General features: G+C 42.1%; 1 protein-coding gene across 1 annotated transcript; it reads left to right on the top strand.

Annotated features, from left to right (window-relative positions):
• The first annotated feature begins 2,586 nt into the window (after positions 1-2,586).
• LOC130911490 (collectin-12-like) lies at positions 2,587-13,110 on the top strand. Its single transcript, XM_057829254.1, has 8 exons — positions 2,587-2,754; positions 5,456-6,264; positions 6,325-6,428; positions 10,360-10,484; positions 12,064-12,128; positions 12,238-12,323; positions 12,392-12,569; positions 12,669-13,110. The coding sequence occupies exons 1-8, from the start codon at positions 2,691-2,693 to the stop codon at positions 12,816-12,818; spliced, it is 1,581 nt and encodes a 526-aa protein (XP_057685237.1). The 5' UTR covers positions 2,587-2,690; the 3' UTR covers positions 12,819-13,110.
• Positions 13,111-14,354: the final 1,244 nt, after the last annotated feature.

Raw genomic sequence — 14,354 nt, 5'->3', positions numbered from 1 at the left:
GGCAGAAAAAAAAATCCGCATCTTTCTAAATGTTTAAATAGTCTACATATTTTTGTGATTATTATAAATGCATTTACACAACGAAATAACGCTGGAAAAGTTCCTTAAATATATTTCTTGTATGAGAGCAAAGCTCCACATTGGCTTACATTCAGCGAAGCCTCCTGGACGCATCCAAACCAGATGGCCGAACCCCCTCAGCTGGCTCCTCACAATGCGGAGGAGTAGCGGCTCGATCCTCCATCCCGGATGATCACTTTTTCACAATTATCCAAGAATGAACTCTTTACACTCTGCGTAGTAAAATTGGGGACGCGGCGTCCCCTTGATATGTGTTGGCCATAACGTCTGTTGTACCATAAAGACGTAATTTTTGGGCAGTACATAGACGAACAGTAGCTCTTTCATTCAATACCAGATGTCCTGACAGATCCAAATACCTGTTGCATTGTACCCAAATGAGTTTTCCGCAGAGCCAGGCGGTTTACCAAAAATTGACCGTTAACAAAATTCTTCACGATGACCGACGTAATTTTGACCATGTCGGTAAATTTGGTCATTTAATAAAACAAGTAAATATAGTCTTTTCATCCCGCTTTGACGCCGTGTTGTTCGGCTACGTTCGTTCCCCTTTAAGAAAGCAGTCAGTGTGTTTACATGTGAAGTCACGTGGTTATCAGGAAATCAAGCAAACAGCAGCCCAGTAGACTAACGCTAGCGGCTAATGCTACAAGCAAACGTGATGGAGTCGGGCTTAAGGGAGCTTAGCCAAACTTTCACCCGACATTAAGTAGACTCTTGGCGGCCTCCAGGCGGGCTTTCACCCGCTTTCTTCACGATTTCATGAGAGAGTGCTTCTATTGCTTTCTACTGGCTGACGCTAGCGGCTAACGCTACAAATGAACGTGATGGGAGTCTGATAGCGGCTCTAACCTTGTCAAAACGGCTGAACTTAATGAGTGGATTGGGCACCGACTGCATCTAGCAATTAGTATGTCGCGTTATTTTGTATCTGTGTGTGTGTGTGTGATTTCTTTGACAGCTTTTATGATGGTAAAGCATTCACCATAAATTATAATCCAACAGTGGGGCTTATAATATCACCATTTAATGGCCACCGCTATTTTTCTGTATGTGCTTGCTTTATTCTGTGTCATTACTGCCATCATAAAATCTTAAACGCTTCATTGGCATAAGAGCAATATAGCTTTAGCGTGTGTGTCTCTGTGGTGGGGGTGCATGTGTGCGTGCATGTATTTAAAAAAATGCTCTGAAAAAAAGAAGAAGAAAAAAACACAGAAACATTGAAGTAAAAAGCAAAAAGTAATAATGTCACATCAGCCATGAACAATAAGTTGTCTGTTTGAAGTGTACTGTTCAAGTCGTATGTCATTTGTGTTACAATGACATGTTTGCACAGTCGTCGTATTGATTTGTATAATGTTGTTCAAGTCATACTAGCTGTTATAAATGTTCAAACTTGAATTCTTATTGTTTACAAGACATTTTCATATACTTAATGTTTAGACTGCATGTACAATTGTTAAACATGTTAAATTGAAAGCTGGTAAATAAAAAAGAGAAACAGTACAGAAAAGCAGTTTCTTTTCAGGTCAGTCACGTCAGCCTCTCGCCATAGTACACGCACACACACACCCACGCATCCCCCCCCACACACACACACAATTTAGTTTTTGTGTTTGTTTTTGTGTCTGTCTGTTTGTCAGTTTTTGTGTTTGTTTGTCTATCTGTCAGTTTGTATATTTGTTCGTGCCATGTGAGAGAATATTCTCAAAAGCTGGAGAGGTCATTAGCAAAAAGAGGAACCGGCTGAAACCAAATGCTGCTGAGATGATTCTGTTTTTAAATAAAAATGTGTGAATCACCCAAATCCCCATCCCAGTGTCACTAGCATTCTATACACCTACCATCAAGAGTTCCCTATTGCACAAGCATTTGCGTATTTCATTTAAAAGTAACACAACAGCTTTTTTTTGTTTGTTTGTTTTCATTATTATTATTATTATTATTTTTTTTTTTTTATTAATCTGGGGGAAGAATAAAGAATACATTTCAGGCTAGTGGTCAAACCCACTACTGCTCGCACATCAGACATAGTATATAACCACCATACCACCCACAGGTTTCATTGTTCAGATGACACTTGGTCATTTGGTTAGATGAAAATTCAATATATTTTTGTCCAGAAGATGTCACCACACTGAATTGTGTCAAATGCCTCGTAGCACGGAACCATCTCAACACATTTGCTTCAGCGGTACAGAAAGCAGCGGTGAAGCAGTGTCGTCTGTCGTGACTCACCACACTGATTCGTGGCAAATGCTTCATAACACTGAATGAACCATTTCGACACGTTGCTTGATATATATTTACTGCTTCAGAAAGCTAAGGTTTCTCCATCACTAGTACGACCCTAATTTCCAAATGTTCCACGTGACGTTGAGACGTGTTTGATGCACGAATTCTTCTTTGTTTGTATGTTTGTTTTCTTTTGATGCACGAGTTCTTTAGAGCGTCATCCTCCAGCCTTTGTGTCGTTGGACGTGCGTGCGTGCGTGCGTGCGTGACGTAGTCAAGCTTGTGTGTCTGTCACAGAGCGAAAGAGGCTTGCGTCGTATTAAATTCTCCTCTGAAGTTTATCTGGCTGATCTTCTATCTGGACCTGAGAGATGAAGAAGGCACAATCGCTCCTTTTCCAAGCGTTGACCGTGCTTGGCATTTGGGCTTCGCTTGGTGAGTTCACGTTTTTATTTGACTTCAAGGTTCACTGCAAACGTTGTTGGGACTGGATTTGTTTCTTCAGATCATTAGGGGATCAATATAAAAGGGCATTTTATTGGCCCCACCTCGGGGAAATGTATACTTGTCAGATTACTAGACATATTAAGCAAACTGTCAGTCTCATTTGAAACAATGGAAACAATACATAATACATCCGCGGTTTTGAGACACTTTCTGATCCGACTGTGAACTTTTGAAAAAAGGGTGTAGTAAAGCCTATTTAAAACTAACGACTGACTTTAAGCATTGATATACCACTCATTTAACTCACTGACCGCCACTGACTGAAAACCTGAAACATTCACTTCGGTTTGCCTTGGAAATTCACTTCGTTTTGCCTTGGAAGGCTGCAAATGGATTGGACGTCTAGCACCGTCATTGGCACAGAAACGTGAGAATCCATAGCCAGTCCTCCCAGTTAAGAATAAGCGCACTTCTGTTGTTGTCAGTAGTAAGCTAAACGAACCAAAATTATACATTAATACAAATGTATATATATAACTATTTTAAAACTATTAAAATTATTATGAATTAAAAAAATAACACTAAATATTACTATTAAATTTTATTATAATAATTTTAATAACTTAATAATAATAAATTTAATAAATTCATAATAATTTATTTTTTAATTTAATTTTATAGTATTATATAATACTATATTATTAGTAGTATTATTATTACTAAATATAATAACACTAAATATATAATACTAAATATTGACTAATGGCAGTTAAATACTCTTGTAGTTTAGTTTTGGTTAGTTTTAGTTTTATACTAAAGGGTCATAGTATTTACCTATGATATAAATAAATATCTACTTTTTTTTAATTCCATTATAATCTTAATGATTTTTTTAATCAATAAATTATCAATAAACCCAATAGATTTGTATTAATGTATAATTGTATTTTTTCATATATAAATAAAATTAACATTAAAAAATAAAAAATAAATACATATATGTTACAGTTCTACATGGACTGAGGTTTTCAATGCAACTTTTCACATTCCAGGTGTTTTGTTTCACATTGCGAGATGGATAATTTTGTATGTGGTGCCTGTGTGTGTGTTTTGTCATAATGTATCAAACGTAGGAAGAGAATGTCCAAAAGACATGTGCTTCAACACAACAGAAACTTAGCTCCAAAACCATTGTCTGTGATCTCAATTGATCTGGATCATGAATACATATAGGTTGAGGTGCTGGAAGGGGAGGGATAATTGAACTTTTAATGACCGAAGGGAAAACAAACAACAACAAAAAACCTGCAGTTGAACACAATCTTGATGACTTTTACAATTGTTGTTACAATATGATTAACACCCCCCACCAACACAAACCTATATAAAGACAAACCGAACACTTTAAAATGCAACTTTTTTTCACCTCGACCTATAACCTTACTCACCTTGTCTTCACTGATGCAAAAGCATCTATTGCACTTTCATATGACAGTTGTTTTGGAAGGGCACTTCTTTCCTGGACTTGGTGGGCTTGGACTTGGTGCTGATGTGGATAAGTTCGCTGTAAAAGATGGCCCAGAATGTACAGAGGCAGAAGGAAAATATTTCAGAAGAGCATCTAGAGAAGAAAGTGGAATCTTACATTATATTTGTCAAATAGCTGCTCATTGTCAAACCAGCATGATAGCGCCTAAAGTCTTGCAGCCTACTGTACCTGTCTATTGGACCCGGTCACTATCTTTGATGGGCGTAGTTGAAAGAAAATACATTCTTGAAGCACTGCAACTACACAGGACTATTCAATAATAATGAATTAAATAAAATAAGACAGCAAATAAATACCTATTGAATTTTTTTTTTTTTTTTACATGAACGTGATCGCCATTTTAATGAATTAATGACACATTTAAAAACAAATGTTTGCATTTAAATCCATGGCACTTTTAGTCCCCCATACCACAGAACTTTGAAATTATTAATGCATATTTTATGGTGTATTTGTATAATTAACCTTGCCACTTTTTTAGGCAAGGCAAATTTATTTGAAAGGCAAAATTTCACACAAGGTAAAAGTGGTTCACATCACATGAAAGTAAGCAAGACAATTTGGGTCCCCCATAGACTTTGTCCAAATTTCTCAAAAATTGGAGGGGGAGTAAATTTAACTGAAACTAATCAACAGCTGGCTGAATACTGAAAATATTTCTAAAACAACAGCCTGGCTAATGATACAGTATAATCTTTCTTTAGCACTAAGTCATATAAACTCTATGTGAATAACCGCTAGCTTGCAGTTGCGCTAAGTCTACGTGCTTATGCTGTTGAAAAAAAATCATCACAACAAACCTCTGTTTTTCTTCACGTTTATGGTCTCTTCTTTCTTTTTCTTCTGACCCGGAGGGCTTTTGTCTTTTCATGAAGTTGACGTCACCGTAACGTCGCTCAATTGCGGAGGCTAAAAATAGCACCTTCAGGTAGCTCACTCGTCTGCTGGGTGGTGAGACTGGGGTCTGTGGTGAAATTATCACATCACAGGAAAAAGTGAAACGGGCAGAGGGTCCACTAGAAAAATGATTTCATTATTATTTAAAGACTTATTATGAACGGTTTTGCTCTTCTTTTCTTTGAATTTTTTGAATACTGCTATCATCAAATATTATTTGAATATTTTTCTTGACGCCCTTAGGACGCTGCTGCGGGCCTACGAGCCCTCCTGCTACGCGCCCTCCTGCTACGCGCCCTCCTGTTACGCGCCCTCCTGTTACGCGCCCTCCTGTTACGGTCGCTCCTGCTACGGTCGCTCCTCCTACGGGCCCTCCTGTTACGGGCCCTCCTGTTACGGGCCCTCCTGTTACGGTCGCTCCTGTTACGGTCGCTCCTGCTACGGGCCCTCCTCTTACGGTCGCTCCTGCTACGGGCCATCCTGCTACGGGCGTTCCTGTTACGGGCCCTCCTGTTACGGTCGCTCCTGCTACGGTCGCTCCTGCTACGGTCGCTCCTGCTACGGGCCCTCCTGTTACGGTCGCTCCTGCTACGGTCGCTCCTGCTACGGTCGCTCCTCCTACGGGCCCTCCTGTTACGGGCCCTCCTGTTACGGTCGCTCCTGCTACGGGCCCTCCTCTTACGGTCGCTCCTGCTACGGGCCATCCTGCTACGGGCGTTCCTGTTACGGGCCCTCCTGTTACGGTCGCTCCTGCTACGGTCGCTCCTGCTACGGGCCGTCCTCCTACGGGCCCTCCTGTTACGGTAGCTCCTGTTACGGTCGCTCCTACTACGGGCCCTCGTGCTACGGGCCCTCCTCTTACGGGCCCTGATAAGAAGGTTGTATCGCCTACTCGACGGCCCAAGTCTGCTGAGGGCTGTCAGGCACCCTGGCGGCTCAACAACCAACATAGTTACTGCTTTGCCAATGACTCTAAATCTTGGGATGATGCCAAACGCTACTGTTCATCCAATGGGGGGCACCTGCTGATAATCCGGAGCAGCGCGGAGAGGGTGAGCGGCCTTTCACTAAGTGTCTCTCGTGCCCTTTAGTACTGATGCAATTTGTTTCAGGACTGGTTGAAAGAACAACTCGATGGCTTTGACTACTGGATCGGCCTGAAGAGCCCATACCCGTGGAAGTGGATTGACGGAACTCCTTTGAAATCAGAACTAGCGTAAGCAGTATAAGGAAAGCGTAATGTAGACACGTAAAATTTGGGTACTTCCTACTCACTCATCACTATAACACCCAAAATGACAGCTGCACCCAAGGAAAAGTGCTTCTTCTTTGCTTTATAGGGAACTGAACAGCCTTATGTGGCGACTGCTATTATCAATAAGATGATTGGTAAAGCACAACCGAATCAGAATCGATCAAAATAACATCCCTCAGCGTATCTGCTTTTTAACAGGCCGTTTAGTTAAAAAGAATTTCTGAAATGTTTTTTGACAGGCCGTTTTGTTAAGAAGAATGGTTCTAGTCAAGGCTGATTTATGCTTCTGCGTTCCGGTGACAGCGGAGCGACGCCGTAGGCCCTACGCCAGGGTTCACTAAATCCGGACCCTAGTGACGGGATCTGTCGTTCACTTGAGTAAACGAATCCATTCCGGATCGTTCAGTAAAAAGATTCGTTCAAACGAATCGTTCAACGAATCGTTCGCCCCCCTCATCTCCCTCCCCGTCCAAATGAATCGTTCGGTTACTGAACGGGAAGTGACGTTGCCGAACGAATCACCAAAGACCGCTTCGCAGTATAACTGAACGGGAAGTGACATTCTTGGTCCCTCCCTCTCTTGCACATTGACCACTCGTCGTAGTTTCAGTAATGAGTGACAGGCAATATCATTCTGCTTTCACAGACAGCCTCGTCTCCCTCCCACCCGCTGCTGCAAAAGCGAGGGAGAACTTCCGCGTCGTCTGTCCTAGTTCTATGGGCTCAAAATCATGGCTCGTGCTTGCATTTCGATTTAGGACACGGTTAAACATTTTCCTTTTGTGGGAGGAGTGGGGGTTTGGGGTCGGGGGCGCACGGACTTTCTTTAGCATGTTCTCGATCACATATACAATGCTGCTGCTAGCCTGCTACCAGCCAACGCAGCATGCTTGCTGTCACGAAAATAAAAATAAATCGAAAGTTTAATTTCTAAATGGATCGACCAACACATATTTACCTCTCACTCTGTTGTATTTTTGTTTTCATGCTCATCACTATTATTTTTAGTCACTATTGTTAAAACTATAAGTGTAAATAGCTAGTTTTCGAATGTGCTGCTCTGAAATAAAGACAATACTGCATTTTGATATTTGACAGTTTAATTGCAAATCAGTATTAAGATGATCGTACTGAATTTTTGCACTGGTATTAATAAATAAAATAATCCGGTCAGCTCCCCTGTCGTCCCCGCATCTCAGATCGTCAAATGCTGACGAGAAATGGTTGTTTGCCCTTTACGATGTCGCCTTTCTACCCTTATTAGTCTGTTAAGAAAAATGTAGACATATTGCGACATCTCCCGTGTCCGCGTGCGTTGTTTTGGGGCGCTTGAGTAGTGCATGATGGACGGATTGACATAATTTGTCAAACCAACCAACACCTGACACGGGGGAAAAAAATAAAACACTCGGAAAAAAATGACATGTATATACAGTTTCATTGCAAATCAGTATTATGGTGATCGTATTGACGTTTTGCACTGGTATTAATAAATAAAATAATCCGGTCAGCTCCCCTGTCGTCCCCGCATCTCAGATTGTCAAATGCTGACGAGAAATAATTGTTTGCTCTTTACGATATCGCCTTTCTACTCTCATTAGTCTGTTAAGAAAAATGTAGACATATTGCGACATCTCCCGTGTCCATGTGCGTTGTTGTGGGGCGCTTGAGTAGCACATGATGGACGGATTGACATAATTTGTCAAACCAACCAACACCTGACATGGGAAAAAAAAAATAAAACACTTGGAAAAAATGGACATGTGTATACCGTTTCATTGCAAATCAGTATTATGGTGATCATACTATTCTTTTTTTCTGTGCACATATGAGGTAAATATCGCTGCCATGAAGCCTCCATATAGTGACAGTTCTTTGCCCCCTTCATTGCCGTCACGCGACCGCAGCTCAGCTTTTGCTTGCCTCGTAGCTACCCGTGTTTTAAATTACTGTAAATTTGATAGTATGTCGTAATAGGTAGTCCCGAGTCTGTTGAGAAAAGTAGTACACTGAACCATGCTCGCTAGATTTGTGTGGTGTTTTTGTCTTTTTGAGCTGCATTTGATAGGCTCCACGTTAACAAATATGTGACAAAGTCCTTTCCTTTCATTTTTTGATTCGTTCACCGCATAGTCATTACTGGAAAGTCACGTTAGCAGCAAGCTAGGTCAGGAACCGGAGGACCGAGTCACTGAACGGGAAGTGACAAAACTCAGTCTTGCCCCCTTGCCTGCACGCTGGCTGCTTATTGGCCACACGTGGAAGTGAGTGACATACGCCCTGATTCTGTTTCCGGTCCCTCCCCTGCCCGCGATGAGGCTGGCGTCTGATTGGTCGTGTGCGATGTCAGAAGACGCTGCCGCTTGCTCAACGCCCTCCCACGCAGTGAACAAATACCAACTTCATAGAACGAATCAGTGCAGATGGTGATTAGTTCGGTCTCGTTCACCCAAACAATTCGTTCAAAAAGAACGAATCATTCGCGACCGATACAACACTACCGGACCCCGGTGCCACTTTTCCTGTCGTGTTTTCCACGTCTCTCTCCCCTAACACACCTGAATCAAATGATTATGTCATCAGCAACCTCTCCAGAAGCCTGATAATGATCCTGATTATATTGATTCAGGTGTGTTGGAGGAGGGAGACATGGAAAACACGACAGGAAAAGTGGCACCGAGGTCCGGATTTAGTGAAGCCTGCCCTACGCCGTCATTGCGCACTTGAACTTCTGCGTCACGGGAACACTTTGCTCTGTAACTCACCACCATGCCACTAGAGGAGGTGTGGGCTTGAACAATTTTGCGCAACCGAAAAGAGTGTATTTGCAGCTGCAGCTAATCAATACTGAACAACAAATGTTGACGCGTGGGCAACACAGAAGACGTGTGCGAATGTTTGAAAATGGCGGCGGTGTTGTGCTGAACCGGAAAAAGAGCGGACCAATCACAGTCCTTCAACGTTTACGTTACGCGCGTGTGTGTTAACGGCGTAGAATATCTTGCCGGAACTCCCTGACATAAGGGTAGGCACGGAGCCCTTTTTTTTTGGGGGGGGGGGGGGGGGGGGGGTTGTGCTTTTCGCACAGTTTTAAATAGAGCACACAATAAAACACAACAGGTTTCACACACACACAGTGGTTAGCACGTCGGCCTCACAGTCCTGGGATCAAGGGTTTTTTGAAAAACGCTCTGGCCTTCCTGTGTGGAGTTTGCATGTTCTGCCCATGCCTGCTTGGGTTTTCTTCGGGTACTCCAGTTTCCCCACATCCCAAAAACATGCATGGTAGGCTAATCGACCACACTAAATTGTCCCTAGGTACGAGTGTGTGCGCGCGAATGGTTGTTCGTCTCCTTGTGCCCTGCAATTGGCTGGTAACCGATTCAGCGCGTACCCCGCCTAATGGTTGTTCGTCTCCTTATGCCTTGCAATTGGCTGGTAACCGATTCAGCGCGTACCCCGTCTACCGCCCACAGTTATCTGGGATTGGCTCCAGCCGTGACCCTCTTGAGGATAAGCGGCTCAGAAATGGAATGAATGAAAGGTTTCACACATGCATTACAGCATTACAGTGAAACGAGGCATAAATGAGAAACTGATTCCCATATATCCATTATTTTTTCACTGGTTTACAAAATTCCATCTAAAAGTCCATCTAAGAAACACACGTGATCATTACAAAAAAAATCTTCTTACTGAGCAAAATCATATATATATATTTTTTAACTATATATTTTTAAGGATAATTTCATGTATTGATTTTGTTTTTTGTTTTTTTTTTTTGCACTTGATTTGTAAATGCGACTGATGCTCAACTAGGGATGAGCTTCAGAGCAGCTGCCGAAAGGTTGTTTTATAGCAGGATCTCGGTATGAAAGGTACTTCTGTGCAGGCTCTGGGATGCAGGTGAGCCTAACCTCCAAAATGAAGACTGTGTTGAGATGGGGGGACGTCGAGGTCGCTTGAACGACCTCTCCTGCACCTCCCTTAGACGTTACATCTGCAAGCGATGCCAAGGTGAGTTGGCGCCTTCTGTTGGTGTGCACCAACTATACTACACTGTGCTTTCGATTAGAGCAGGGGATTCTCAAACTTTTTCCTGTGAGAGCCACATAACTTTTCCCTTCTCTGATGAGGGGCCGGGTCAGTTTGTAACAGAAAAAGTGTGACGATTGCAGGAGTGCCTAAATGCAAAAATGAATTGTTTTTCAGAAAGCCACAATCAAATAACCCTTTCTGGATTCTTCACGGAACAAAAGTAAATAAAATTAATAATATAAAATAAAGATAATATGTCAAGTTCAAAAATAGATCTTTAGGTAGACATAAGGAGAGAAGACACTCAGTTTTCTTGGCCAAGGAGAGCAACATGTGACTCGTGAGTCACCAAAATTGATCTCGAGGAAAAATATCCTCCTTGGTATTTTATTTAGGGGTTTGTCCTAAACAAAGATGGATGTCGCCCTAAGGGAGGGGAGAGCAAGCTGGAGACACCCATGTGGTTTTCGATTGGATATGTGTGTGCATGTAGGTGGAACTAAGTGAATACACATGTGGAAGCAAGATCTTATGTAATCCAGACACTTCAGTTATGCAACGCTGCGGCCATGGATGGAAAATTGTCCTCGAAGGTCTAGACGGAAGTCCAGACGCCAGGTGCTGAAGATGCCTCGGAAGGTCTAGTTACGCAATGATGCGGCCATGAAGCAAAATAGTTGTCATCCCGACCCCCTTTTACCCTTTGTAACACTTAAGCATTATACTACAACCTGGTATAGCAAGCAATAATCATTTACTGGTTATATAAGTAAGAAAAATATGGCATTATGTATTTATGGTATGTATGAGCACAAGCAAATATTCAATCAACCAAGCAAATATTTAATCAATCAAACCTCGATAATTACCTCAACATAATATAATATTATCACTATTAATTAAATAGATAATAACCAAATAGCCCTCTGGGTTCTTCACAGAAAAAAGCCAGGAAATAAATAACACTATTGGAAAAAAAAGAAATTGATTGTTCAGGGGGCCGGACCGAATGTGGAGGCGGGCCGTAGTTTGGAGAGTGAATAATATATGAATGTGAGAGGAGAATATATGTGTGTGAGGGTGAATATGTATGTGAATGGAGAATGTATGTGTGTGTGAGGGCCAGAATGAAAAATGTCTTGTACGGCCCCTCATATAGTTCAGTTAGTCTTTCGTCTACTTTAAGAATGAGCTTGCATACGATTGATAATAGAGGCCTACTTGTACCACTAATACTTTTTCCATTCTGAGAGATTCAGGCATCATTATTAGCTGCCTATCAATCAAATACATTTGCTTAGTTGGCAAATTGTGCACTATCATACTTCTGACTCCGAGGCTGCAAGTGTTCTGCGCTCATATACATCTGTGAAACGTGACCGTGTTGCGGACGCAGCTTGAATGTGGTCTACCGATGGAGCACAGGATCACATGGTGTGCTGATTATTTAGCTGGGAAGATTCATGGCTTCCTAATATGCAATGTGCTCACTCACACTTAAAATCTTAATGTCAAATCTCATGTGTCCTACCTTGGTTGATGTTTGTTTCAATACCAGATAGCGATGAGATTATGTACAACGGCATTAAAGGCACTTGCAACCTCCAAGTGGATGTGTACCAGGTGAGTTGACGATTGTATGAGTTGTAGTTGGCATGTTCTGGAGGTTGCCCATAGCGATTAGCGCTTGACTGATATATCAATTTCACGCTGCCTTTATGTGTGCGTGCAGGAAGTTTCCGAAGTGCTGTTCAAAGAGCGTCTATACGCTGGCTGCATCATCGTCATCCAAGGAAAAGTGAAGCCGAACCCAACCAAGTAATTGTCACCATTCCCCCACGTTGTGTTAGGTTCGCTGTTACAAGAACTACCTGTCTGTATTGCAGGTTTATCGTCCACCTATCTTTGGGCCACGGTGAAGACACCCCGATGCGCATCGAAGTTGATTTCAAAGATGGGGACCTTGAGCTATTGACCCGCATCGGGAGTCATGTTGATGGAAAGTATGTCAACAAGATCGTCAAAAAGGACTCCTTCCCCTTCGCAGCCGGAAGCGACTTTGAGGTCATTATGTCATTTTAGGCACACCATCAAATTACAAAAAATTGAGGTGGTTGGAGCTTCTTCTCACGTCGGCTGGACTAATCATGCATTCTTTTACAGATGACCATCGAGTGCGGCGACGACATTTTCCGCTTGGCCGTCGGCAACGACTTTGAGGTGGAATACGAGAATGATGGTTATGATCTGCAAGATATCCACAGGCTGTTGGTGGAGGATGATGTGACAGTCACCAACGTCAGGCTGATTTGAGGCTGCCAGCGCAGTAAAATGGGAGGTGCTGCTTCTTCTCAGGATGTTGACGCCATGACGGCTCTTAACTAGGGTGACCGCCAGAGGGGAAAGTGGCTAGAATTCATTGCTGGAACTCCCCGACATGAACGGAGCCAGAATTTTTTTTTTACACACATAAAAATAAAACGGTATTACACATGCATTAGGCTACTGCATTACACATCCTATCACAAGGTAAACATGAGAAGTTGATTTTCATTCAAAATTGTATTTTTCAATGTAACAGTTAATAAAATAGCAGAAACCCCAACCTCTCCCAACCTCTATCTCTTTATTTTCCCTCATTTCCTCACGTCTAAATGCAAAAATTGAACTCCGAAAGAACATAGAATTACAATTGTGAAAATTTTTTGTCAAATAATCATGTCACAAAAAATACAAATGACTTACAGTGAAATGGAATGTATTTTGAAGATCGCACATTGACATGGAAGATGTTCTGAACCTCCCCATCTAACAAATGTAACAAAATTTAATGAAATAAGCCTCTTCAATTCTTTCCTCTCTCTGAAAGAGCTGAGCAATTTTCTGTTGAATTGCCCTTTTTTTATCGCCTTAATTTTGAACGGAAAAATGAGTCCATGCGCACATTGACCCGACTCCTCGTACTTTATAACTGCTGCAGCAAAGGAGAGCTCTGTGCTGTCCATGGAATAAATAAATGTACTGAATTATCGCCTTTCAAACAACACGAGTGTCCCATTTATCAAAGACAATGATGAAAGCAAAGACGATTCTCACTGCTCAGTTGTTTACAATAAGTGTACACTCAAAATAACGATTCAACCCACAATGCACTGTGGCCTTCCGATTGGCTGGCCTCTACAAGACACCACAACTTAAGAAGTTTTGTACATGTGACCCTTCACCACTTAGGTATACATACACTGCCCATCCATATGTTATTATACACATAAAATACTTAGACATTTGTTTCCGAGGCAGAAACGTAACCGAAAGCATTCACGAGTGTCAATGCTACCGCTAGACAACCGCACTGTGAAAGTGAATGAGCTTATGGGCAAAACCGTGACAAAAAAAAACAGATGCCGCGAATTATTCTGACCAGCAGGTGGCAGCAACGCACCGCAAAGGGTCAACTGATGGCCCATATTATTGCATAAAGTCAGCACATCGACACACAATACAACAGCATAAACGTCTCTCAGAACTACTACTTCTCACACTACTAGTAGGAGCCACGTCAACGCAGGCAGGCGATTCTCCTCAAATTGTTCCCGTGAAAAATCATGAAAATCCGACATTTTCACAAATTTATAAATCAGGCCGGATGCAACGGACAGGACGTGAAAAGTGGACATGTCCGGGCAAAGAGGACGTTTGGTCATCCAAGCAAACAGTCATGGCCGATAAAAACTAGATCACGATTGTGTACGATCGGAAAAAAAAAACGGACCCAAAAAGACATCAACACAACTGTTTCTCCACCAAGCATTGTGAGGAATGTTCACAGTCTATGTGCAGCGACTTTAA

The sequence above is a fragment of the Corythoichthys intestinalis genome, unplaced genomic scaffold (assembly GCF_030265065.1).
Source record: "Corythoichthys intestinalis isolate RoL2023-P3 unplaced genomic scaffold, ASM3026506v1 HiC_scaffold_51, whole genome shotgun sequence".
Lineage (NCBI taxonomy): Eukaryota > Metazoa > Chordata > Actinopteri > Syngnathiformes > Syngnathidae > Corythoichthys > Corythoichthys intestinalis.
This window is presented reverse-complemented; position numbering and strand designations above follow the sequence as displayed.

Coding starts and splice junctions, on each gene's coding strand:
- LOC130911490 (XM_057829254.1), top strand. CDS start 2,691: ATGAAGAAGGCACAATCGCTCCTTTTCCAAGCGTTGACCGTGCTTGGC. Junction 12,129..12,237: donor TCCAAGTGGATGTGTACCAG/GTGAGTTGACGA, acceptor GTGTGCGTGCAG/GAAGTTTCCGAAGTGCTGTT. Junction 12,570..12,668: donor CAGCCGGAAGCGACTTTGAG/GTCATTATGTCA, acceptor ATTCTTTTACAG/ATGACCATCGAGTGCGGCGA.